General features: G+C 40.3%; 2 protein-coding genes and 1 long non-coding RNA gene across 6 annotated transcripts in view; 2 read left to right on the top strand and 1 right to left on the bottom strand.

Annotated features, from left to right (window-relative positions):
* The first annotated feature begins 2,678 nt into the window (after positions 1-2,678).
* On the top strand, positions 2,679-10,221 carry LOC117777516 (neural cell adhesion molecule 1-like). Of its 2 annotated transcripts, none has more exons than XM_034612360.1 (16): positions 2,679-3,023; positions 3,565-3,636; positions 3,744-3,938; positions 4,141-4,278; positions 5,282-5,425; positions 5,792-5,909; positions 6,356-6,510; positions 6,615-6,748; positions 6,973-7,108; positions 7,292-7,459; positions 7,563-7,682; positions 8,151-8,278; positions 8,366-8,534; positions 8,760-8,955; positions 9,049-9,177; positions 10,003-10,221. In XM_034612360.1, the coding sequence occupies exons 1-16, from the start codon at positions 2,960-2,962 to the stop codon at positions 10,043-10,045; spliced, it is 2,109 nt and encodes a 702-aa protein (XP_034468251.1). In that variant the 5' UTR covers positions 2,679-2,959; the 3' UTR covers positions 10,046-10,221. The 2 variants fall into 2 exon arrangements, with proteins under 2 accessions (XP_034468251.1, XP_034468252.1); XM_034612361.1 differs by having other exon boundaries at positions 2,681-3,023; positions 7,563-7,683; positions 8,149-8,278; positions 9,049-9,097.
* A 68-nt stretch (positions 10,222-10,289) lies between these two features.
* Positions 10,290-19,385, bottom strand: LOC117777530. Its single transcript, XR_004616622.1, has 3 exons — positions 19,376-19,385; positions 19,144-19,147; positions 10,290-10,521 (listed from the first exon to the last, which is right to left on the bottom strand). It is a non-coding gene; the product is annotated as an uncharacterized LOC117777530 (long non-coding RNA).
* mroh1 (maestro heat-like repeat family member 1) overlaps positions 12,840-26,929 on the top strand; it is a 26,645-nt gene continuing 12,555 nt past the window's right edge. The window contains exons 1-23 of one of the 3 annotated variants that reach the window (XM_034612341.1): positions 12,840-12,956; positions 13,755-13,866; positions 14,373-14,518; positions 16,276-16,407; positions 16,489-16,651; positions 17,172-17,270; positions 17,490-17,641; positions 18,071-18,211; positions 18,387-18,479; positions 20,142-20,220; positions 20,532-20,645; positions 20,865-20,938; positions 21,127-21,249; positions 22,553-22,660; positions 23,272-23,416; positions 23,578-23,618; positions 24,094-24,235; positions 24,455-24,507; positions 24,745-24,852; positions 25,459-25,578; positions 25,678-25,800; positions 25,937-26,083; positions 26,485-26,511. In XM_034612341.1, coding sequence (XP_034468232.1) covers positions 13,845-13,866; positions 14,373-14,518; positions 16,276-16,407; positions 16,489-16,651; positions 17,172-17,270; positions 17,490-17,641; positions 18,071-18,211; positions 18,387-18,479; positions 20,142-20,220; positions 20,532-20,645; positions 20,865-20,938; positions 21,127-21,249; positions 22,553-22,660; positions 23,272-23,416; positions 23,578-23,618; positions 24,094-24,235; positions 24,455-24,507; positions 24,745-24,852; positions 25,459-25,578; positions 25,678-25,800; positions 25,937-26,083; positions 26,485-26,511 — 2,352 coding nt within the window. In that variant the 5' untranslated portion in view covers positions 12,840-12,956; positions 13,755-13,844. Of the gene's footprint in view, positions 12,957-12,987; positions 13,010-13,754; positions 13,867-14,372; positions 14,519-16,275; positions 16,408-16,488; positions 16,652-17,171; positions 17,271-17,489; positions 17,642-18,070; positions 18,212-18,386; positions 18,480-20,141; positions 20,221-20,531; positions 20,646-20,864; positions 20,939-21,126; positions 21,250-22,552; positions 22,661-23,271; positions 23,417-23,577; positions 23,619-24,093; positions 24,236-24,454; positions 24,508-24,744; positions 24,853-25,458; positions 25,579-25,677; positions 25,801-25,936; positions 26,084-26,484; positions 26,512-26,929 lie in introns of those variants that run through there. The other 2 variants (XM_034612343.1, XM_034612344.1) reach the window with 2 other exon arrangements.

The following is a 26,929-nucleotide window of genomic DNA, read 5'->3' as shown; positions in this document are numbered from 1 at the left end:
TTCAGGTGTAGCTGCAACTGAATCACTCTCACTGTCCACAACATCACTGTTTTTCATAGCTTTGAGTGAAGCCACACAGCATTGAATATATATCTTAAAAAAAGCTTAGATTGATTATATTTATAGTTAGTAAGGGACTAGTTTATTAAAGTAGCGTGGCACTTCAGGGGTCAATCAGATTTCAGCTGAGGCCAGTGCATCCCTTGCCCCACCACTGGATTCGCCCCTAAACAGGCCACAAATATAAAAAAAAATAAAATACAGCATAAAGCTACTATTAACTTATTTCATGAGGTTCACGGGGTGATCCAAGGGTGACATAATTCAAGCACAGGAAGAACCTGCCGGGAAAGGCCCCCGCTGACCCTCAGGTTTGACCCTAGCCCGTTCCTGCTGTGTGGTAACTGTGCGAACCGTTGTTCCACCACTTCTGTGACTCCAAGAGACATAGAAACCATGGTTTCTGTTATAAGATGTTTTATTATCTTGATTGTTGTTGGGTCTTGGACATGTCATGACCCTGTGTGGACAGCAGCATCAGTGAAAACAAGGGTTTTTATAATTAGTAGACTTTAGAAGAGAAAGGCACAGCTCAAACAAATGGGAAAGAAGCAGTAGGCAGCGTGCGCCCACCCTTGTTAATGGCCCTTGTTAACAGCCCTCATTTTGACCACACTCCATTCTAATGAGCCATAATAGCACCTCCTGATAATCAACCTGATAGGCGGCCCCCTTCGGGCTCTCTACCCTTTGATTGGCCTGCTGGACGCTGGTGTGGATGCACTGGTAGGCTATCAAGTGGGAGGTGGGAGGGGCAGTGCTGGCTGTGGGCCAATGGAAGTTTCGGACCCAGAGGAACGAAACTTGACTGGCGGCGGCGGCTGATACCAAAAGTTGTGTCCCTACTTGGGAATTAGATTTCTGTGTCAGTGGTAGTTTAAATCAGTCAGTTATGATCAGGGTAAGGTTAGGTCTAAGTCAAGGTGAGGGTGTAAGGAATGAATGCTTGAACGTCTATGTAATGTCCCTGAAAGTGAACAATGACAGCATGTTCGTGCCTGAGTGTTTCTGCCATAGGCTACATTTGGAAATATATATTACAGACAGAAAACTGTAAATTTGGGACATATTTACTGGTCTTGATCAAAAACTGTAGATAAAGATGAACAACATGTCTCAACTTCCTCACATCCAGAATTGAAGCCAAAGTATGCTGGATATGAACACAGCCATCTTTGCAAAGTCTGTGCAGTAGCGGTCAGGGGATGGAGCCATGGTGGCAAGGTCCCATCGATACCAGCACTCAACCAATCATGAGTCAGTTTCAGCCATCAATCATGATATTTCACCACGTTCTTTGGCCTCAAATAACGAATTAAACCCGAACAACATACATCATTGTGAGAAGAATTACCTACAGTGACAGATACCATCTTTGAGAAAATGACATTTGACGAGTACTTTTGAGTTCCATGTCTCATCCACAAACATGGGGAAGGCAGGATTGACCCATACTGCAGCCAGCCACCAGGGGGTGATTGAGATGCATTGGCTTTACTTTTGGGGAGCAGTGATGTCGTCAATTTTTTGATACAATCTATGGTCATGGTAGAAAAAGCGAAGTTACTTATAACATAATACAGTGATGTACTAAGTGATGATATGCGACTGTGGTTGATCACATACAAAACCAGGACCTTGCAGCAGCATCAGCTATTGTGACAATTAAATGGAACTCTAACATTGTTAGTGCCATTTTCACATTATCAGTAATTTCACAATCGTCTGCTGTAAACAATAGATTTTGTCACCCTATCATGCCAGTTAAAACCATTCGGTCGAAACAGCACTGACTTTAATTAAAGTTTAACTTTGATTCAGGTCTTTCAAGTTCATTTTGATTCGACTTGACTTGTGCTTGACCTGCAGGATTAGTTGCTCTATTTTTACAATCTTGGAGCATTGGCTGTTTTTTTCAGAGCTTTGTCTTTGTGATAAAGAACGTGTCACTGAAGGTCGCTGATTTCAGCAACTTGCTTACCCCTGCTTTCATCCGGTAGCCGAGAGGGAGAGACAGGGAACAGGGTGAGGAGAAAGGAAAGAGAGAGAGCAGGGGTGGGGGGTGAGGAAGGGGGAGAAAGACAAAGGACAGATTGGGACAGGAGTGAGCAAGAACGTGTCACTGAAGGTCGCTGATTTCAGCATCCTACACGGGATGCATGTTTTCAGCAAAATTGAATGTGGCGACGCAGTGACTTTGCCAGAGCGTGTTCTGTGTGCTTCAGAAGAATGTGACCCCTTCTCAAACAAGGGAGGAAAAAACGATGGGATGATAGAAATATCTTTTTCTCCATCTTTTCTTCCCCCTTGGGGCAACTTGCGTACCCCTGCTTTCATCCGGTAGTCGAGAGGGAGACACAGGGAACAGGGTGAGGAGAAAGGAAAGAGAGAGAGCAGGGGTGGGGGGTGAGGAAGGGGGAGAAAGACAAAGGACAGATTGGGGCAGGAGTGAGCACAGAGAGAACTTCTAAAAGACTGAGAGGGGGACGGACGTCACTATTGTCATCACCTCCCATTTGTCAGTACATTACTGACAGTTACTCTGTTGGGGTTGGGGTCTCTCTCTCTTTCTCTCTCTCTCTCTCTCTCTCTCTCTCTCTTCCCCCTACTTCCTCTCATCTCAGTCGTTGTGCTCCTATATAACCTCTGACACCGACCCTCTCTATGTCATAGTCATTATTGATGGTTTGGTGACAGCAGGTGTCTGTACATCAGCGTGATCCTGAGCTGAAGATATTTGGAGGTGCTTTGCTGTGTGGTAGATTTTTTGTTGGTTTAAGATAATAACTTTATCATTCTATCCAGTTGTGCACTTACTGAAAACCCAAACATCCAGATTCAACAGCAAAAAACAGCAGAGTTTTTGATTTGAAGTCTGGTAACCTGCAGCCAGGTGAATATGACGAACCCATCAGCTCTCTTGAGACTGGCCTCGCTGCTGCTGCTGCTGGTGTGTGGCACAGGTAAGATCTGTTGTCATTATTGGGATTTACAATGTTGTAATATTGTGTTTTGATACACGCTGGATGGCTGCAGTATTCAGACTGTTCGGCAAAAGAAAGCTTATTTAAGTGTAAGCAGGAAAAAACTCAGGAAATAACCAATTTGTTACTGTTTTTGTCCCAAATATCATATATCCAAGTTTGTATAAACAGGGACATTTTTGTTGAAGTAAGCATACAAAACAATCTTGTAAACAGTTGAATGTTTCATTGTTAATAAAAGGATGGTCTAGTTTTAAATGCACAAACAGCATAATATTTAAAGAATTAGGGAGGATAGGACTTTACAAAGAAACATATGTAATTTAAGTTTCAGCTGAAAAATGTGTGTACTGTGATTTTTTGGAGTAGAACAGTAGTACAAAATAAAGACCAATATCATAGACTCAAATTTGTATTATCTTTTTATTTAATAAATACTTAAAGTTGTGATTCCCCACATCCTTCTGTAATAGGATGAAGCAGCAGAATGAAAACATAAATTAAATTCCTCTTTCTCTAGATACAGAGATACAGATCATACCCAGCAAGATAGATGTGCTGGTTGGAGGAGATACATTACTATTGTGTAAAGGTGAGTCACTCTCTTGTTTCAATTGTCTATGTGACTGAAACATTTCTGTTTGAACCCAATCTCCACGTCTACTGTCACACCTTCCCTCCTTCCCTCCTGTGCTATAGCTGGAGGAGAGGCAGATATAACATGGCAGAAGGATGGGGAAGACATTGAAGAAGAAAAGGTGACAAAGATGGATGAGACCTCCTCTAAGCTGATCATTAAGAATGTTACTATACAGAACACAGGCAAATACACTTGTGTGTGCGAATTCGAATCGGGACACAGCGACAAGGTCCAAGCACAGCTGTTTGTTTATGGTACGTAACAGCTGGCTACACACACACACACACACACACACACACACACACACACACACACACACACTATATTGATGAATTCTCAGAATTGTTCAAGTTGAGTATATGAGCAGTTGTCTTATGAAGCAAAATTCCATTTACTCCTTCAATTAGTTTATTGCATAGAAAGTATTGGCACCCTAATCTCCTCTACCTTTGTCAGAGGGTCCATCATTTGGAGGCACCACAATCTACCATGAGTTTCTGGAGGGCACAAACGGGGTGGTGCCGTGCCTGGCGACTGGCCGGCCAGCAGTGGACATTCAGTGGATTCGGAACACGCAAGAAATCCCTTCTAAAGGTAAAACCAGCACCTCCCTGCAGGTTGCGAGGATTATTCCATGGTTACAAAAAGCTGTCCACATTTTGTAAACATGCACTGTTAGATGTCTGACTGAATGTGTGAGTGCTGAGCTGCTGAATATAAATGGCCTGTAATAAACAAACAGTGTTTCCCCTATAGATAAAAAAAAAGTTTCCCGCTGCCACCACTTCATCAAAATCTTCACCTCATTTCATTAGTTTTGTAAAGCATAGATGCAAGATACAAGATGAAGTGGCATTGAAATTACAGGAGAAGATTAAGACATCGTCTGTATATAAATGTATATATGAAGGCGCAGTTTAGTATGCAGCTGCAGTAGTCGACAAGATGCTTCATTCACCAGCAGTACAAGTAAAACTTGAAGTAAAACTTCCTTATATACCTGTATAGTATAATTCTAATGATGAAAAAGCAAGACAGGTATTCAGTTCCAATCAATATTTTGCATTAACAATGAGGGATAGAATCGCTTTTATAATGATGAATCAGATGTTGCAAAAGCATCAGCGACTTTGTGAGTTTTAATTCTCAATTTGGTTATGTTTTATATATTTTTTTTGTATTTACCTTTACAAGCAGCCATGGGCCCATATTTGAGAGCTTAGATAAAGAGGGTGAATATTTGCTGGTGAATTTGAAAATACTGCAGTTTTCCCAAAACACCTTAGTGCAGTGTTGAGCCCAGAGCTGCATTACTGCCAAGTGGCTAAATAAATCAACTAATGCAGGTTGCTGTTTTCAAGTTCAATATTGAATTACGTTAAATGCAAAATTTTGATAAAAAAAAAAAAAATTTAAAGTCACATAGTTTATCTTTGAGTGGAGCTTTGCTGTTTTATAATGATAACAATATTTGACACCCTTCAGATATTTGCTTCATGCTTTACAAGCTCACTGAATGGTTTGGACGCTCACAGAGATCAGTGTTTGGGCTTTATTGACGGTCTGTGCTATTCTGTGCTGCTGTCTCTAATGTCAGAGGGAGGACGTCTGCGTCGACTTCCTGATAACACACTCCATATTGAAAAAGTGAGGAGAGAGGATGCTGGGACGTACGTGTGTCACGCGCAGATCAGAGGACGACCCATTTACCAGCAGCTCTCTGTTTCTGTTGTTGTCAACGGTATGTTGCTTTTTGGGATAAATAGTGTACTTATCAAAAGATTACTCTGTAGTTAGGAACTAGTATTGTCTTTCAGTTTTTTTTATATGAATATATATATATATATAATATTTTCATTATATGCTATACTATCATTCATGACACCAAGATCTTTTCTGGTTCTTACAAAATCTGCTTTGTGTAACCTAACACCTGATGGCACTCAACCATTTAGTGTTTATGGACAGGTAGGTGTCAGTGGTTGGGCAATTGTCTTGACAAATGTTGTTTTTAACATGTTATGTTATATGTTATAAAAATGCTTCCATGCATTTGTTTTACACATACTGCACATAATATTGGTGAAAATAAAATCCCCTCCTGCAGCTCCTCCTAAAGTGCATCTGAGAGAGGAGGTGAAGAAAGTAATGGCTGGATCAGAAACCAACGAGTCTTTGCTTTGTTTGGTGGACGGCCACCCGAAACCCAATATCACCTGGACCATGTAAGACCTGGTTCCATCTATCACATTGGTTATAAAATGTGGACACAGTAGCAGAGATGAACCTTTTCACTCTCTCAGCCTCTTTTAAATAATGCCTAAACATTTTGCTTTGCACTTTCATTGATTCCAGTTTTGCTAAGATGTTTTTCGTAAATATTCAATCATCTATGTTTCAGTTGTTTAATTCAGTGCCCACCTGAATCTCTGTATCCCCAATGTAGCAGTAACATCTTGTCTGCTGAGTCTCAATCTGTTTTTTTTTATGTTCTGTAGCATAACTCGTCTTCTTTTCCAACTTTTCCTCTCTCTCTATTTTTGGCTTCTTTCTTTCTTTCTCTTATTCACCTTCATAATGTTGTGCCTGTGTCATATTTTTAACTCATATTTTTAAAGAACCCCTAGAATATCACTCAGTATGTTCTTTGCTCTTCTTTTCCCATTCCCAGGCCGCTGTCATTAGACCCTTTTCGTCATCAGTTCAACTCAGACCGCAGTCAGTTGACTATACGGGCTGTAGCCAGAGCTGACTTTGGGGAGTACATCTGCACCGCAGCCAACAAGATAGGAGAGGACCGTGCAACCATCATGCTTCATGTTTTTGGTTGGTTCAGATCTTCCACTGTGACTAGTTGTACTATAGTGACCCTTGTAAATGTGCTGCTGATAATCTCTGGTTAATTGCTCAATTGAAATGTTTAATTTCAGAGGCCCCAGAGGTGTTTGTGTCAGCAGTGCAGCAGAGCGTGTCAGTGGGCGAGCGTGCGTCTGTGTCCTGTAACGTCTCTGGACATCCTCAGCCCGAGCTACACTGGCTCAACAAGAACAATGGACAGACACTGGTAAAAGTGCATGGACATGTACACACATGGGCACGACTAATTCATGAATATAATACATATTTTGTGATTAATATGATTATGACTGCTATTTATGGCTCAATAAAGTCAACTCTTATCACTGTGATGGCTAAATTAACTGTGAGTGTTTGCATTTACAGCTAAACCTTTATGTGATGACAATATTTCTAATATGTAATTTTCTTGTTTTCTTCGTCCTCTGTCAGGACTCGACTTCTGGTCGTATCCATGTGGTGGACGGTGTGTTGCTGATAGATGACATGATGCCCTCTGATGGTGGGACGTATTCTTGCATGGCAGTCAGCATATCTAGGAATGCATCCAGAGATGTAACAATATACAGTAAGAGTTCATTTTTGGCTTTTGAATTTCATTAATAAAAAGGGAGTTAAGTGGCAGAAAGGTAGCTATAAACCATGCTTACGCACCTCTGCCACTGACATACATGTACTTTATGTTTGTATGCCATTTTATAACTTTTACTTCTTCCTTCCTAAATCCTCCTCCCCTCCTCCTGACCCACAGCCCAGCCCGGTCCCCCTCACTACCTGTCGGTCTCGCCTGGCCCTACCTCAGTCTTCTTCTCCCTCAAGACTCTACCCATCAGTGGAGGAATGCCAATCACAAGTTTTGCCTTGCAGTGGAGGCAGAGCTCAGCAGAAAAGTGGAACGAGGTCACACTACCAGCTTCAGGTAGAACATCTGCTCTTTGTAAAGGCTTAGCAGGTGTGTGCTCGTGAGTTTCCCTGAAGACAAAAATCAGTTCAATCTATTATATGTTTGATTCCTTCCATAGATCCCCTAGCTGTCACTGCCCTCAAGCCTTATACATTGTACACAGTGCGTTTAGCTGCCTTGAATGCAGCAGGACTAGGACAGTTCTCTGACCAAAACAGCGTTCGCACCCAGGGAATACGTAAGTGTGACATATACTTCCAACACACTGGCAGCAAACACTGACAACACATGTCAAATCCACTTTTTATGGACTTTCTATGTGTGGTGCATATGTGTGTAAATATACATTTGACTGAATTTGTGATGCATTAATGTAATAATACATTCCAGTGCTTATGTGGTCTAAATATCTCACAAGCAAGGTTTTTCCTCCTCATCTGCTATCACTTAATTTTTCTTCTTTATCTCTCGTGCAATCCTCATAACATTCTCCATGACATCATCATCTGCTGCCCGATGTTTACTCATACTGTTGGTGACACCATGTAATCTACTGTCATTCATCCTCAGGAGGTAAAGTGCTCTCAGGGGTCAATTTTTATACTATGAAATAATAAACTCACTTTAGATTAATCATTGTAACTAAATGATGAATATAAATTTGTGTCCATGAGTTCTTTCCTCTGTCTCTGCCTCCTGCCTGTAGGTGAACCCGACAGTCCAGTTTTGTCGCTCAATGAGATTAAAGTGAAGGGCAACACCTTCTCTACCCCTCTTAAGCAGATAGACGATGGCGGAGTGCCTCTGCTGCACTTCATCATTCGGTACAAACAGGTAAAAGACTCTCAGTCTCTTTCTCTTCTTTGGTCTTTTTTCGATTCCTGACTGTCATCCTCCCTCTCCTCCTCTGTTTCTAACCAGGATAAAGAAGGGGCTGAGTGGAAAGAGATGCAGCTGCCGTCCACCACTGACACCGTCTCCCTTAAAGACCTGTCTTTTGGCTCAGACTACCAACTGGAGGTCACAGCGGTCAATACTAATGGTTCCTCTATTCCTGCCACATTGAACTTCACCATCGCGGAAAAGCCTCGTATGTGGCCTCCAATGTCCTTCACCACACTTTAACACATTTGAATGTGGCTCAGCATTTCTAGTTTACCTTAATCAACTGAGAATGTTAATATACTGTATATAGTTGGCAATACATCAACAATGTGACATGAAATATCCATCAATTACAATAACAAATGCATTGCATACCACACTGAAGATGGTTGCCATAAACTCATCTAAACCTTGTCATCTCTCCTCAAAGCGAGTAGCCGTACCATGACCAAAGGCAGCGTGGTTGGCATCGTCATGGTGATCTTCTTGCTGGTGTTTCTGGTGGTAGACGCCACCTGCTGCTACAGAAACCGCTGCGGCCTCCTCATGACCATCGCTGTGAAACTCTTTGGACAGAAAGTTCCAGGCCTCAAAATGCTGGAGGAAGGATCGGGGAGCACTAACGGGTGAGGTGGTGAGAGGTTTAGGAGAAGACTTTGAGGGACTGTGTGTTTGTGTGTTTAAGAAACATTGTAACATGTTGTGTGTCCTGGCTGCAGAGACGTGACGCTGAAAGGCATGTCCACTCCGAGAGGCAGTATGCAACAGGTGGGGGTTCAGACAATCACCAAGGAGGGGGGGCAGCTCACAGAGGTCACCTGTGACAAAGCCCTCCTCACCAAAAACGAGTATGTTTATTCACTGTCATACAGCACATGATGAAACAACATGGACAGAAAGTAAAGTGCGAGAATAATAAACAGTAAACTAAAATATAACATAATCAGGGAAATGCACAATAGAACAGAAAAGGACCTTAATGGTAAATTGACAGTATCTATATAGAGCTTTTCCAGGCTTATCAACCACTCAAAGAAATCGCATTCACCCATATTCATGTACAGCACTGCTTCTATCACACACTGTCAGCACAACTGTCAGGGGAAAACTTTGCGTTCAGTATCTTGGCAAGGAACTGCAGACAGGAGCAGCTGGGTATCAAACCACCGACCTTTTGATTAGTGGACGACGCGCTTTACCTCCTGAGCCACAGCTGCTTTACTGAAACTTCACAACTAAAATATAGTACAGTACACTGCTTTCAGTTTTCAGTTGTACATTTGATGTGGGCTTCTCTTTGCATCAAAAGTAATATTAGCCTTATCTTTTGTGTAGACACTTATCCCTTAAAAAGGAATGTGCATCATCCAACCATAATGCACAGTCACAGCCTCTCTGACTGCAATCCAACCTAAGAGCAAACTATTACTTCTAACACCTGCCACATGTGCCTGAGAGACAGTCTCCAGTGGCTCCACCAGTGTTTGAGCTGAGGAACATTATTCTGTCTTGTGGCATTGCTTCATTCAGACACTCACACGGAGGTCAAATCCACAGCAGAAGGTCATTTTCTAAAGTCTATTTTGAAATGAGATTTTTTTTAACTAACCTTTTCAAGAAAGTTGTATTGTTTAGTCCTCGTAGTTCACTGATGGAATATTTCTTTCCTGCAGGAAAACACATCCAGATAGAAACCAGTCCGCTGCTGACGCATGAGGCGAGAAAGTGGTGAAACAATGAACATGAGCGTGAACGTGTGAAATATTGTACAGCTTTAAACAACCACTGACTCAGAACACTAAGTCATCGCTACATTGGATACTACTGCCATGGGAAAGGTCAAACGTCCTGATCACACATAGAAGAATACTGGTCTTTTACAAAACTCTGAGCGTCTCCCTCCAAAACCGCCAAGGGCAGGAGACGGTTTCATTTTGAAGTATATTTTAGTTTTTCTGTCTGCTCTGATGAGTTCAAGCTAAACAGATCTTGAGATCTGTGTTTTACAGGGTAAAATAGTCGTTGCTATTTAATTTTCTTTGCTAAATATTCTTAAAGACACAAAAATGTTTACCTTCTGCATTTTGAATGTTGTAGACAGGCACAAGGTCTCCTGTCATATTTACTCTTTCTTTAACCCCAAGTGTTTCGTGTAAAACCACTTTTTCAAAATGCCAAAAATATTTTTGTTACTGTTTTTGTTGCTCTTAACATTGCATTTGGCTGCTGCTTTTTTGGTTATGTTATATATATGTATGTACATTTTGTATAATGTTTTAGAAAATGTATTCTCATTTCGACCAGTATTATTAAAACATTTAAAGGGCCCTTCAGCTTGAACTTAAACTAACTTGATATGTATTATTTTAAAGCCATGCATGAGAGATATCACAACGAGAGGCTTTGGATTTTAAGTTTTTTTTGTAGATATAGTTTTACTGTTGAGCTCTTTTTGAAAAATACCTTTGATCATGTTCAGCAACTAACACTGACGACCTGTAATCAAAACCACCTACATTTTAATGTACCTGTAATAATATGCAAACAAAGTGGACTCCTATTTTAAGTTATTTTAAAACTATAGTTATACTCTCCTAGTCTATACTATTAGTTACAATAATCAAACATAAAAATAAATGAACATTTTTCAAGTCTAATATTTAATTTAGCTGCAGCTTTTTTTGCCTGTTTGCAAATGACCTGAGCACATCAACAAAGAGTTTCTTATTCTTATTGTATTGTGTTGAACACTGTACATGGTTGTATATACATCTTTGTATTTGATAATAAATGGACTGTATGTAAAACAGCTTCATCTCTGTTTTTTATTAGCATCTCCATCATACACAGTGAAATCATTACGACTGGACACAAAATGTGTTGGTCTTTTTATTGGTATTCATGCTTTCAATATAATAATTATCTCCACCAAAAAGCCGGATGTTTGTTTTTGTTTTTTTCACAAAGTACCAAACCATTAAATTCTTTGGAGGACTGAGGCATGACCCAAGGAAGAAACCAATCCATTTTGGAGTGACACGACATGATTCTTGAAAAAAATGTATCTTTTATTTTGCTGATAAAATTAAAAGAGACCTGCGACATACCACTGTCCAAGCAGCCACCTGATCTCAGCACCACAGTCGTACTGACACAAGGCAATGTGTCACTGAATGATGTTCACTGAATGTCCACATCATGTTCAAGAAAGACAAAACTGTAACTCTCCTTTTTTTCCTGCTGTATCTTTTTCTCCTTATTCTGGTGTCACGGATGCTGTCCTGTTACTGCTACAGAATCCCAGATGTTTGATGATTCTCTGTAGTTGTCAAAATTCAAATTTGTAACTCTTATTAGATAAGCTTTGGAACAACAACAACCTTAAGTATTCTAAGCCAAAAGACAAAACTGGATTTGTGATTTAAAGTCATAATGGATTAGCACCATGCAGGAAGGAGTATGACCAAACAATCATCTCTCACAGTGAGAATGGTCTTGGTACTGCAGCTGCTGGTGTATAGAACATGTAAGGTGTTCTCATCATTAAGATTTTAGCTGACAGTGTTGTAAATGGGGGGCTGTGGCTGAGGGGTAGAGTGGTCGTTCTCCAACCTGAAGGTCGGCAGTTCGATCCCCAGTCTTCCCCATCTGCATGCTGAAGTGTCCTTGGGCAAGATGCTGAATCCTGAATTGCCCTTCATAGAACAATATAAGTGCTGCTAATAGATGCACTGTGTAATCTAATAGATACACTGTGTGAATGGGTGAATGTATGTAAAAACTGTACTGTAAAGAGCTTTGAGTCATCATCAAGACTAGAAAAGTTCTATATAAATACAAAACCATTTACCATTTAATTATAATGTATCTAATATACACCACATGGCTGAAATTTTGGAATACTGAGCAGATCATTCCTGGAACAACGTTGGTCTGTGAGCAATGAATTTCCTCAAGAAATAACTGATGCTTAACTCCTTTTTGTTTCCATGTCTGAGTACACTGGTCTTTTCCTGTTTAAACACTTAAGAACAAAAGTGCTGAACAGCAGTAAATCCACAAACCATGTGATTTATTTGGCAACATCAGGTAAAGAAAACAACGAGCAAAAACAGGGATTTAAGACAAGAATCTGACCAGTTCCAGATGCAAAGCTGTGCAATGATGACTTTGATGACTTTTATGATCTCAAAGTCCTTGTGTTGTGTTGTGGTTATTTGTTGATTGTTAATAGCTCCTGTTTTGGGGTCTCTCTTGAATAATTACTCATTAAATACTTTAAGTAGGCCTATATCTTACTCCTATATATAAAGATGTTTAAAGCAGCACTTTGCCTGTAATGGTTAGTGTTTTATATCCTGGTTAATGAAGGGATCTGACTTCTTTCATCGCAGATTGAAACCTAAATAAAGCTGTGACTCACACACAGACATATTGATTTGTTGGTGTGTCACAGTATCAGTGGTGTCAGCAGCTCTATGGCTCCGCCCCCTGCCTGATACGTTCCTGCTGACTACAAGCACATGACCAGGCGTGTTTACACCTGCAGCAGCACAACACACACACACACACACACACACGGCTCCAGCTCTGACTGAGCCTCTGACAGGGAACCCCGCTGTTTAAGGTGAGAGAAGAAGCAGCCTTGTCCCGGGAGCTTGTTGTTTTAACGGGGAGTCGGTAAGATAGCTTTATTAGCATGTCTATTAGCTTGTCAGTGTGAGATGTGAGGACGCTAGCGGCGCTCTTCCTTAGCAGCGGCGGCTAGGTTAGCATGCTAATGTGACTGTCAGGTTAGCTCCGTCGGGAGCATCACCAGCACCCGAGCTGCAGGTTAAAGGTGAAGCCACGAACAGACATGAAGCGGAGGGGTTTTATTAGCTGACACCACGTTGTGTTTATGTTTAATGTCATCACGTTTAGCCTCATTAATGTAGAACAGTACAGTAGAGTCAACTGCTTGTCAGCTCTGTAATGAAGAAGTGGCTTCAGTGTTAAAAGCTGGTGACAGATTGTTTTTCTGAAATAAAACTCAGTTGATCTGAAGTCACTGCGAGAGCTTTCGATTGAAGACCATCTGTCTCATATTGTCTTGTTTAGTGAAGCTGTCACAGAGGTCAGCTGTAATGAAACCCCCCTCTCCTGTCTGTCTGCTCTGCTGTCTGTCTGTGTCATGTGAATCAGGGGAGCCATGAAACTGTGCTTGTCAAGTTTATCCTCAGAAAACACCTGTATTTTAACGGTACCAGCTAATCAGCTCCTGGTTTGGGATGAAAAATACAGTTCCTTGCTGTGCTTCAATTACAAAGAAGTATTCGCTAACTCGCCTACTATGTCCAAATGCCTACATCTGGTTTTAAGCGAAAATAAGAACATTGCAGTCTGTGGTTCGCTTTATTTACATATCATATTTTATCGTCTTTAGCCCCAGGTAGCCCCTGCCCATCTGATCCACAGCAGGAAAGCTCCATTCTCAGCCACAGGCTCCAGGGAGCCAACCCTCCTGCTGCCCACCATGGACGGGACAGATGTGGAACGTGAGCTCTTCGCTTCTCTTCTATTTGTTTTTATGTCTGCCTCTATTTTGACCCCGCTCAGACCTGGTATTAACATCATCCTGAGTGATTAGATCACAAGTGTCAGTGCTAAGTACAAGTCTGAGCACACCCAAATGCGTCCTCAATGAGTCCTGAGATCCAATCACTTAAACCATGTATAGGAGGTGGTCTCGGACGCAGGTGGCCACATTTCTTTCACTGTATGAATGCAAAGATCATAACTTGTGGTCACAGCAGACATGTTCCGGACATATTTTAATGCCAGGTGTTAACAGACGAATGTAGAGCTGACCACTTGTGATCAGATCTCTCAGGACGGATGGACATTAATACCAGGTCTGAACATGGCCTTGACAGAGCACTGAAGGCTCAGCCTATAAATGTCCAATATTTTACTATGTGTAGCCATTTGTGTTGACTCACTTTCTCTCTACTTTTTTAGCTTCCTCTTCAGATATGTTTGTTCTGTTTTGTTTTCCCTCTAGAAGTGACCCTGGCTCTTCTAGATGCAGCCAATGATAAAGACCCAGAGGTCCAGGAGCAGGTCAGAAAGTCTATGTTAACGCTGGGAAAACAGCAGCCAGACCGAGTGTTAGCCATGTGTCAGGACTACCTCCTGAAACATCCAAAGGTAAAACCCCAGAATACACCTCCAGTATGTTAAACACGCTACCAGTGTGTCAGCCACACATCCAAGCTGTCTATTAAAACACATCAGGTTAAGCTACTGTTGCTGCTGTTATCAGTATTCTTACCTCACCTTAATAAGAATAATGCAAATAGCTTTTCAAGCTCTTGTCAAAAAGTCAGATAAGCATGACTGTATGTCCACACTGGTACAAGCAATTATAGTGTTTCAAACCAAGCACAAAACATGTCACAGTTACATGCAGTGATCATTTACTGTGGCCGCACCATGTGATCATACTTAAGACATTCAGAGTGGAAGCTGCAGGGAAAGTCCTCCCTTGATAGTTTTTTTTAGTTCCCCTCAAGATTTGGTCAGAAAAGCTGTACTTGATGGACATGTCCGTGGCTTTATGAAAGATTTATACTGCAGTGACCCCAGCTAACAATACTCTACTACTAATCTGGTAAAGCTAGTCACAATTACAAGGCATCTTAGAGCCCTTAGGTTTGTCAGCCTGTTACAGACAGTAGCAGCGTGTAAGTCAAGACTTCCCTTTGAGCGGTTTCACATATGTAAAAAACGTTGCAGTAAGTAGTTGTATATGTAAATGATTCACCCTGGTGATTAAATACATATTTTCTACATTTTTGCAAAACCATTGTACCCTTCTAGTCTTGCGATCCAAAATGGACATCTCTAAATGCATTATCTAAAATCCCAACATTTTCCCTACATTGTATAGAATAAATAAGAAAATCACTAATGTAAGTGGATATTTAAAGAGAAATCAGCCTCTTAATTCAGATTAATTTTGATTGTTTTATGCCTCTGTGTCGGTGAAAGCCAGTAGTTGGAGGCATTCTTTTTTGGGGTTTTCCATCCGTCCATCTGTCAGTTCTCATTTTTGGCACAATAATCTCAAGAATGCCTTGAGGGAATTTGTTCAAATTTAGTACAAACTTTTTGTTGGACTCACAGATGAAACTGATTAGATTTTGTTGGTCAAGGTCACAGTGACCTTATGTTCTTGTGAATGCGATACATCAAGAACAACCATCTGCCACAAACATTCACTGGGTCTCAAAGATGAACTGATTAGAATTTGGTGGTAAAAGGTCAAGGTCTCTGTGACTTGACAAAACTCTTTGTTGCCTTGTGAACATGTTATCCTAAGAACACCTTGAGGAAATATTTTCAAAGTTGGCACAAATGTTCACTTAGACTCACAGATTTACTGATTAGATTTGGGGGGGTCAATGTTGAAAGGTCACGGTGGCCTCATATGAATGTGTTAAAAATGTATTTAGACAGAAACTGCACTGGTCGGTGGAGAGAGGCATACATCCGCAGGGCGGTAATTTTTGTTTAGGTTCTACATTTAACACACTTCCTCTTTTTTCACAAAGATCTTTGACCTTGCTGGTGTTTATATTTATGATACTGCATCATCTTATCATGCTTTCACAGCCCCTGGACATGTGATTATCAGATGATGGCATCATTAAATTGAGGAAATGTCTTAGAAAACATCAGTCATACGGCACATTAGATTCCCTTTTTTACTGGGATGGTGTTAAATGTACAGAGTCGTATTCTGCCCTCGATATGACTGTGTAAAAGCCCAAAAGTGTAAGGGATATGTACAATATATTTTATGATTTTTATTTAAAATATGCAGTGTAGTCAGTTAGTATTTCATTTTTTTGTGTCTTCATTGTCATCTCTTTTTTCTTTGTCTCCTTCCTCTCCTCCTATAGCTGGTCGTGGGCCACAGGGTTGTGATTCTTCAGACTATTGAGCTGATTGCCAGCTGCAGGATAGAGGAGATCAGTTCCCTCAGGATAAAAAACATTATCTCTCTGGCCTCAGATGAGATGACACGATCAAAGGTAAATATGTTGACGTTTTATCTATTTATTTATTTATTTATTCATTCTCCCAGAGATACTGATATTCCTTACTCTTCTCAGGAGGTAATCCCTGACTGGCAGCAGGCAGCCAGTAATATTTTGGTTGCTGTGGGTAACAAGCACATCAATGACATCATGGAGGAGATATTAAACAAATTTCAGCCTGGGGTCCTACCTCACTTCTTTGTGGTCCAAACATTAGCCAACCTCTCTGATTCCAATGGTAAGAAAATGTTCACAAAGGACACACACACACACACACACACACACACACACACACACACACACACACACACACACACACACACACACACACACACACACACACACACACATATGCACCCGCTCACGCACACACTCACGTGGGCTCACAACACAGGTTATCAAATGGTATTACGAAAGACATGAACCCGTAAAACCCGTCTAAAAAAATGCAGTTTGTCTCTATTGTTTTTTTTCTAGTTTTATATATATATATTTTTTTTTACCTCAACTATGGAGCACCAGCCCTTGTTCTAGTAGCAATTACACATGTTCACAGCCTCTGAGCAGATCTATACTCTTTTAATTGCTCAGTTTTGCATATATAAAGCCTAACTTACTGTTACTGTGATCATTTGTTTATTGAATCATTAGTTCTCTGGGTGTCAAAGTAGCACATTTGTTCTAATATAAAACATAGTAAGGAAGTGCTTAGTAATAATTTGCTGTATTAATTCTGTGCTATCCTCCATGTTCTCTAGTTTATGGCATGGTACCCTTCCTGAATGCTATTCTGGGCACCATGCTGCCCATGCTGAGCATGGCCAAACAGGACAACATGAAGTGGGTCTTCTCCTCTGGTAAGAACCACCTGACATACTTATTTAAATTGTCATAATTGATGAAGCTTATCAACCCCTCTCCAAAAAACATTAAAACACTACTTCCAGGTACTCGGCTCCAAAAACCTCAGCATTTCAAAACAAACAATTATCTAACCTTTCTAATAGTTGTGTCAACCAGTTCTGTTCTACTTTCCCTTATTTCTCATCTCTCTTTCTTTCTTTTTCTTCCTCTAGCCTTGTGTCATTTCAGCGACAGTATCTTGGAATACCTGGCCAACCTGGACAAGGCTCCAGATCCCACAGTCAGGAAAGACACATTCTCCAGTGAAATCTATGCTGCTTTTGAAATCCTCTTCAATAATTGGTTACAAAGCAGGGAGTCTAAGGTGAGGTCACACGGTTCATTTTTGATATAAAGTAAACTACACAGTATGAACATGAACATTTGCAATTGATTCATGTGTTCAGGCATAATTGAATGAAGTCATGATGCAAATTAAGCTCAGCTTAAGCTTTAGCTTTTGACCTTTGGATACAAAAATGATGATGGCAATCCAGAGGGCATATTTTTTTATGAATCACACCATAACATTAAATATAAATGTCACACTAAAAACTTGTGAATTACAATGAAAATACTTTAGGAGAGTTGTGCTTCATTTACTGTTGCCATTTTGTGTGTGTGTGTGTGTGTGTGTGTGTGTGTGTGTGTGTGTGTGTGTGTGTGTGTGTGTGTGTGTGTGTGTGTGTGTGTGTGTGTGTGTGTGTGTGTGTGTGTGTGTGTGTGTGTGTGTGTGTGTGTGTGTGTGTTCTAGTTGAGGCTGACTGTGGCAGAGGCAGTGGGCTCTATGTGCCATCTGATGGCCAGCGATAAACTGGAGGAGCAAATCCCCAAACTCATTCCTGCCATCCTGTCCTTGTACAAGAAAAACAATGAGCACTACATCATCAGCAAGGTTTGTATTCAGTGAGGTGGATTATTTAGTTTGGAATCTGTGATATAAATCATGTGTTGTTTGAGCTATGATACCTTAGTAGAGCTAAATTTTCAATCAAATGTCTGCAAAATCACTCCATTTATCAAACATGTTCAGAGGGTGAGTATTTTTTTTTTCTTCTGCCTTTACTCAGAGTCTAAGCCAAGTGCTAGATGCCTCTGTCAACATGGGCAGCAGAGTGCTGGAGACACAACTCGACAGTCTGCTCTTTGCTCTGCATCAACAGGTAGGCATTACTAAAGTTTACCTTGGGTAAACCAGCTGATGGAACTAGGCAGAAAACCTAAATAATACATAACAATATCAAACTTCATTTAAATAGCACCTGACAAAGTTACAATGTGCTTTACAGAAAGATAAAGATCAGACTTAAAGAACAGCAATCAAAACAAAAGAATGATAATCAGTTCATGAAACAGAAGTGAATTAAATAAAGTTACACACAAAATAATATGTTGAATATGTCAAACTGACATAAAAACATAAAACATTTTTTAAAAAGTTATTTAAAAGACACTAAGGATGTTTTCTGTCTAATGTCAATAGATAAACTGCAATGGCCCGGTCACCCATAGTCAAAACATGCTTACATACAGTGCATCCAACAGAGCTATAAAATGTATGAATACATAGGTATACATAGTGTTTTTATCAATGCAGTAAATCAATATGTCAGATATTGTTAAAGGAGGAGAGATTTTTTTGTTCTTACTTTTGGGAATGTTTACAAGTCAGAACTTGATAGACAAAAAGCATTGGGCGTGCCAAGCGACAGACCTTAAGCAAACCAGAAGCACTTAACACCTCGACATGAAATCACCTGTACCTGGATCTGCTCTGATGACTGTCAGTTCCTGGTTCCCAACAGTCTTTGCAGCATTTTCTGTCACATGACTGGGTTCCCCTTATACAACCTGCAATTCAGTCCTTGTGTCACAGTCTTCCTGTTTAGTGACAGAACAGCTCGACATATTGAAACCAAAATTCAGTCACAGGGCCACTGTAACCAGATGTTTTCATAACCCTGTGAGTCAGCTGACACTTGATCTGATGCTTTTACTGTTGCAACATTTTACCACAATGACTCTTCCAGATATCTTTGTGTGTCAGGATGGTGGCGACATAATATTTCACTTGTACATGTTTGTAGCTGAAGCTCATTAGGTCCAAATAAAGTGCTTAGAATTCCAAGTTGCTTGTTGGATTTAAAATGGTGGTTTTGAAAAATGTGCTCCTTCAGATATTCTCAGTTCTTATTTTTAGTTTCACACACCCAATGACTGTGGTTTTACTTAAACTTCTCATGTGTGACCTGATGCTATAAAAAGACCTTGACGCTGATCACTGATCAGCGCCCACCGGAACTCATAAGCCGTTTTCAGACATGAACTCCTGAGAATGTCTGCATGACTTTCTCCAGAATTTGCCTTTCACATGCAGTATGAACAACGTAGCAGGAGATTCACCGGTCAGACACGTTCACAACAACACAGATATTCATTCAGGTGAGGGGTTGGCAGGCAGCATGCAGGAAGCAGGGAGTGACATATCAATTCTGCTGTGGAGATAAGGTCGACTCCAGTGTTGGCCCCTTATCATGTATGGCACTGCTTTTTCATCCTGAGATATTTTTTTCTTCTGTTGTCTGTTAGAAAAGTTGTTAACACACCATCTCACTCACGGTAACATCTCAAGTTTTTACGTGGGCTAGGAGGAACATTTTCAGAGAATGCCTGGAGCCTGTCCCTCGGACATTTGTGTTTTCACATCCAGCTCCTCTGGATGATTTCAGGAGGTTATCTGGAGTTCAGTGCATGTCTGAAAGCAGCTATATTCTTACTGTATAACAGTGTTTAACAGTTTCTAACAGTTTCCTTCTGTTCCTCAGGTGTCTGCCCCCACTGATTACAATAACCCTCCTACTGTCAAGAACCACAACGAGGTCCTGCGCTGCTTCAGTTTGCTGGGTACTGAAGCTCCTCAGTTGTGTTTGTATCTGTCTACTATGTTTGACTGTGCTGATTGTTTAGACAGTAATATGTGAGGGTTTGTGGTGACCGAGGTAAATGTATGGTAGCAGAGGAATGTTGTTCACAAGCATCAGCCCTTTCTATCTGTTTTAGTTCTGTGGAGTCACAAGAACAGTAATGAGATCATCCATTAGTGTGTCAGACACCACAAGATAATCATGTTAACTGTGACATTTGGTCTACTTCTCTCTCCTTCTCTCTTTTCTCTCACAATCTCTTTTTTTTCCTTTCTTCTCCTCTACCTCCAGCTAACTCCTTCCCTGACCGAATGGTGATGTTTGTTCTTCAGAAGTTAGAGAACAGTAATGAGCGGAGCAGGATGGGCTCCCTGGCTGTCCTCCGCCACCTCATTAACTCCACCAGTGAGAAAAGCTGCACACACTCCTCAGCTCTTCTTATCTTTTGCTTTACACACTCCAGTGGTTTATTTGGCATCAGAAAAAAAGTTTAAATGAATTAGCCATTCAGTCAGGGTAATATTTTAAATTTGAGCACACTCAAGCAGACTAGATTATTCTTCCATACTTATCTTCCGTTATCCGGTCACATGTCTTGACTTAAGTGTTATATTTGTTTTGAAGCTTCTACAATGGAGAGTAAGAAGCTGCTGATTCTGGCCAGTATCAGACATCCAATGGCTGACCACAGCAACAAGGTGACACACACATACACACACAGAATATCTAGATTTTTCTTGTGGACTCTCTGTATTCTGCTAAATTAGTGGAAGATCAATAATTTGAATTATCTAATTTTGGTTTTTATGGTGAAAGAGCTTCTGTTGCTCAGATAAGTGTGAAATTGTTGCTGCTCACACTCTGATTCTGTTTCTGTGATTCTCAGGTGAAGAAGCGTGTGGTCCAGGTGATCAGTGCGATGGCCCATCATGGTTATCTAGAGTTAGAGGGAGGAGAGTTATTGGTTCGGTTCATAGTTCAACACTGTGCCTTACCTGACACGTACCAGGTGACTTCTGTCTGTTTCATTCTTAAGATTTCCTAAGATGAAAATTTGATTTGTGTTGAAGTTGTTAATTAATAATTTTTCATTCACCCATGAGTGGCTTATGTGATTGCATAGGAAGGAAACAGCAAAAGTAAATATTGTTTCATATTCTGTTTAAAGGGCCCATATTGTGTAAAATACATTTTCTGAGCTTTTACTATCCGTAATTACTTGAAGGGACCCTCAACGTATGAAAACAGTCACTCCGATGACTTTTTCACTCAGTCCATTCTAAGAAATATGTTATTGAAACGTCTCGTTTCGTACTTCCTATTCATATGAGTCATTCGGGATGCAGTCGTCTCTCAGCCCCACCCAGCCGGTACCAGTGCAGCCTCCGAACCCAACACCCCCGCTCCCCATCACCTCCACTACCACCACCCCTCCTCCCTTCCACACCTTGTCAGCTTGTTAGCTACCACAGGCTAACCACAACAAACAACACTGAAGAAACACTGCAGCGTGGAGAGATGCAAGGAAGAGAATGTGTCCGTGCACATTCCTCCTAAGAATGTTTGAGACCAGCGGTTACGCTTTATTTCTTCTGATGTGCCGTGTCGGTGTGCTCAGTACGGAGTAACGTAGACGTTACTTTGTATTGAAACTCCATTGTGAAACTCCGTACTGTAACTCGGGACGTTACTCCTACATTGACTGTCCTGCTAAAACGTGAACAAACATGAGGACGGTGTAACTTACTGTTCAGAAACATCCTGTTGTAACTGACTGTAAATATGTGGCTGTTCTTTTATAGCTGCAAACATAACCACGTGACTTTCAGCTATGTTTACCGGAGTGAATGCGCCAGAATGAGACCGGTGATAGGCCTGGTCGCGTGTCACTGAAAGTGCAGTCAGCCAAACAGAGGAGGGGCTCAAGAGGAAGGGGAAAACAGCCTGTTATGTCTGTAGCTCCAGAGAGAGGCAGAAGAGAGGACATGGAAATACACATTGCAGCAGTTTTTTTTTACTTTAAACCACTGATATATCATCTTAGGGGTACTAATACCTCAAATTAAATCCCAGAAAGGTGTAAAATATGGGCACTTTAAATAATGCCAATAAAGCACAAAAGTAAAAGAAAGAAATTACTGTCTGTAAACACAAACAACAAATGTTCCTGCATACAGTACAAAAACATTTCAAGATAAAAGTGGTTCAAACTTCATTGTTCAGATCCAATATTTTTCCCTACAGAGGGATTGCTGAAGATATGGAAAGTCAAATATGTATTCTGATCTGTGCACACGTCTTTGTGTATCCAGCGTGGCGAGAGGCAAACGGATCCAGAGGAAGTGACGAATGAGTCCTTGAGGATGATGTGTGACAACACCCTTCATCTCCTGACCACCACGGTTGGTCGACTAGCTGATGTATGTACACTATATCCTCACTATATCCTCACCACTCCATCTGTCTACCTTGTTTGTGACTAATTCATCCATGTTGCCAAAATCATTTAACTGCTGGTGTTTCTATGCCTCCTCTCCGCCAAATGCAATATGTTTTGGGTTTGTCAGTCCTTTCATCCAATTATTGTGAACATGACATCTCAAGAAATCCTTGAAGGAACGTTCACTTGGATTCCTGGATGAACTGATTACATTTTGGTGATCGAATGTCAAGGTCACAGTGACATAGCAACACATGTTTTTGGCCTCTAATTTTGACCAGTTGTTACTTGGACGCAAAGAATAACTGATCAGATTTTAGTGGTCAAAGGTCACAGAGACCTCATATAGAAACAAAAATTAAACTCAAAATGCTCTGGTTGGCAGAGGCGTACAACAACAGGGCGGTAATGTTAGTTGCACATTTTTAATTTGTGCACTTGCTTGTTCATGAATCTTTATCTTCACATTGAATTTATTGGGGTTACATTTCTTTCTTTCATTCATTTCTTTAATTGACCTAAAGTTGTCCACTTTACAAGTAAAATGGATGAATATTGCTGTGATGCTTAACACATGTATTTGGTTTGTAGGTGCTGTGGCCCAAGCTGCTGTACTATCTAACCCCTTCACAATACAGCAATGCCACCACCCCTCTGTGTAAGAGTCTGATAGTGCTGGGCAACAAGAAGAAAACTAACCAGGAGCCCAGCTTTAACATCGACTTTACACAGGAAGGTAGGACGCATATTTACTGATGTTAGTAAATAATCATTAAATGGTGTGTTTTTTATTGTCCATCATAGAAAATGCAGTATTACAAATAAATTTTAACAAACATAAAACTTTTCTGTTGAATGATCTTTTTAAAGTAAATGTGTTTTATTTCTCTCCTCCAGTCAATCTGCCCTCTCCTCAAACACTAATGATCAGACTGCTGGTAAGTAAAGCAAACTGTATTACACACTTCAGTGGCGTCTGATGACTTATTATTGAGCCCAACACAGAAGCTAATGTTTTTATACTGATGTTCCTAGAATTTAAAATAATGGCTCATTAAACATCCAATCCAGTCAGAGGCTAGAATAATAGATCGTTTTTAATTGTAATTGATTTATGACAACCCATGCTGTAGAATAATTACTTACAGTACCCAATAATCCATATTAGTTATCAAGTCTTATTTACTTTACTTTCAGTGCAAATCTCTGATAATTTCTAGTGAACATATATTAATATTTTCAGCTTCAGTTGTTATTTTTATGAAATAAGTTATATTGTGCCGGTTGCCAATATAACTAGTTAATTTAAAGTGAGATATGAAAATAGAGAGCACATAGTCATCTTCATCATGCCTAATGATAGTCTGGTTATCTTCATGCATGTTGTGTCCTGGTTTGTGTTGGTGCTCTCAGGTGAATGCAGCATTCCCGCTCAGTAGCAGAGATCACGGAGCTCCGTCACTCTCCCTCCTTCAAATCCTCAGTGTCAACATTCACCCCAATACAGAGATTCTCTGGGATAAAGAGATCCCTCCTCTGCTGAGTGTACTCGAGGGTATGGAGATATGGACACAATGCTGTCTATAAATTCAGTGTATCTTAACATAGTGACATCAGTGTACAAAGTGATGCCACTGTCACAACGTGTAGTGTCTTTTCTGCAGTGGCAGCAGAGAAGAAAGGCTTTATTGTGTCCTTTATGCCTTTTTTATGTGCAGCATTTCCCTTTTCCTCTATAGTAGAGAAATCTGAATCTGTGTACTGTCATTTTCAGAATCAACAGCACAGAGTCTGGATAAGGGGGAGTGGAATGAGAAGCTGCTGAAGGTGAGCTTTTGTCTATAGGAACATTATCTAATTAACATGATAATGTGTCAGTGTTTTGCATCATCATCATTGCAGGATTCTAAAACCTTGTGAAAATAGATATTTTAGTTTTTTATCCAAATTCAACTGACAATTCCCATGAACAGATTAATTGCTGTAATCAGTGACCTCTTTTCATGTGTTTGTCTTCTGTGATATGTAAATATTTAATCTGTCTTTATCTGACATTATATCCAGTTCCTCTCTAAAACCCTGGTTACTATTGATGATGACAAGTGGGTGTGTCAGTTGGCAGCAGAGACAACGCGCTATATCTCCACGTATAACAACGCCCTAGAGGAGAAGGTAAGTGCTTTACAACTGCCTCATTTCACTCACAAATCAAGAGCGAGCTGATTACAAGCTACTGCTTCAGTTCAGTCACAAACATCTGTCCCGTGATATTAGATTACTGCTTTGTGGAGTTGCTGAGCTCTAAATTCTAGAAAAACTCAAGAAGCTGAACAGTGGCTCCTCATCCCGTGGAGCTCATGACCTTTTTAAACATGACCTTCTTCTGACTCAACTGCCTCAGGTTTCTCTACATTTCTCAGAATATAGAGTATAGAATATAGAATTATTAAATATGGAATACAGAATATAGAAAATAGAATATAAAAAAATAAGAATGTAGAATATGAAGTATAGAATGTAATAGAACAAATAATATAGAATATAAAACAAGGAATATAGAATGTGTAATATAGAATGAGTATAAAATGCAGAATATGGAGAATATTTTTTATAATTCTTTTTGCTTTAGATTTAACACAATAATGTGACCCGATATCTCAAACATTCATAAGCAACATAGGTGGATTACCACAGCATATGTGACTGTATTATAATTTTGTTTTTATATACTTATCAAACAACATTTTGTTGTCTTTGTCTTTTTACTGTCTATTGTAGAGTTTCCTGTATCAGTGTATAGGAGTGACCCTCCAACAGTGTTTCAACAAGGAGCTGGTGAAAAAGCAACTGCAGGAAGTCCTCCTCACAGCACGGCACAATGACGCTGTGGAAAGAGAGGTACATTTGTGCCGTTGAATTAACCTGAGCCACAGTTTAATTGATGAATGTTTTGGGGTTTTAATATGTAGACAATGTCCATCCTATTTTTTCTATCAGGGAGTTGCGATGGGCATTGGTCTGTGTGCTAACAGCCACCTAGAGGGAACTCTGGCTAAGCTGGATGAGTTTGGCAAATCGGATGCCTTCAAGAAGTCCCCAAGCATTTTCAACCTACTCAAAGTATGAAGAAGTTTCACAGTTTATCCTAAATGACAGTTTTGTTACATCACTTTGTTTTTCACATCTGTTTGTCCTAACATTGTTGAAATAGTTTCAATTGTCTTTTTTCATCTCTCCTTCCTTTCCTTTTCCTCAGGACCGTAATGATGTTGAGGTGGAGAAGGTGAAAAGCACATTAATCCTGTGTTATGGTCAAGTGGCTCTAAATGCACCTCCAGAAAAGATACTTAAGCGCATAGATCAAGACATCCTGCGCTGCATCAGCAAACACTTCAATACAAAGGTAATGTTAGCTCTAAGGTAACAGGGAAGGGGTTTGCAAAGGAGACTGTTCTTGGAGGGCATGTTGTTTTAAGGAGAGAATTTGCATACAGTGATAATTCGGCTTCAATTGTAATAAAGTTTTAGTTTTTCTATTTTAGGTTACTTTCCGTATTGATTATAGGTACTGAATTGATTAACATATAGCATTGCAAACAATGTGATTTGTCTCGACCATTTCAATCCCCCATCACAAGAAATCTCATTTAATACTTTTACAGATACTTGGAAGAAGTGAGTGTAACAATCACATAAAACATTTCTGGTTGAGTCAGCAGCAAATTAGATGTAAGAACTTAAACTTTCAGGTAACGGCTGTGTTTCTATGTGAGCTCATGACTCTATCACCTCTGCTTCATACAGGTTCTGGGGATAAAAGTAGAGACCAAGGTATCATCACAGGAAAACCCGTTCTCAGACCTTTGCTCTTTTCTAACTTCAACTTGCTTTTCTTTACGCTTATTTAAAATCCGTTCCGCACGCTTGTGGTGGTACTATCACTAAAATCTTTACTGAAAGTCTTCTACTCCAGAAAGAAGAGCTTGATACAATATTGCAACTACTTTTTATGCCTCCACGCCAGCGACAGCGACAGCCAGTGGCATTATGTTTTCGGGTTGTCCGTCCGTACGTCGCATTCCCGTGAACGCTATATTTTAAGGGAATTTCCTCAAATTTGGTACAAATATGAACGTGGATTCAAGGATGAGCTGATTCGATTTTGGTGGTCAAAGGTCAAGGTCGCTGTGACCTCACAAAACACATTTAATGCCTTGCGATGGTGATATCTCTGGAACGCCATCAAGGA

This window comes from Hippoglossus hippoglossus, chromosome 16, assembly GCF_009819705.1.
Source record: "Hippoglossus hippoglossus isolate fHipHip1 chromosome 16, fHipHip1.pri, whole genome shotgun sequence".
NCBI lineage: Eukaryota > Metazoa > Chordata > Actinopteri > Pleuronectiformes > Pleuronectidae > Hippoglossus > Hippoglossus hippoglossus.
This window is presented reverse-complemented; position numbering and strand designations above follow the sequence as displayed.

Coding starts and splice junctions, on each gene's coding strand:
- LOC117777516 (XM_034612360.1), top strand. CDS start 2,960: ATGACGAACCCATCAGCTCTCTTGAGACTGGCCTCGCTGCTGCTGCTG. Junction 3,637..3,743: donor TACATTACTATTGTGTAAAG/GTGAGTCACTCT, acceptor CCTGTGCTATAG/CTGGAGGAGAGGCAGATATA. Junction 7,460..7,562: donor GGTCACACTACCAGCTTCAG/GTAGAACATCTG, acceptor TTCCTTCCATAG/ATCCCCTAGCTGTCACTGCC.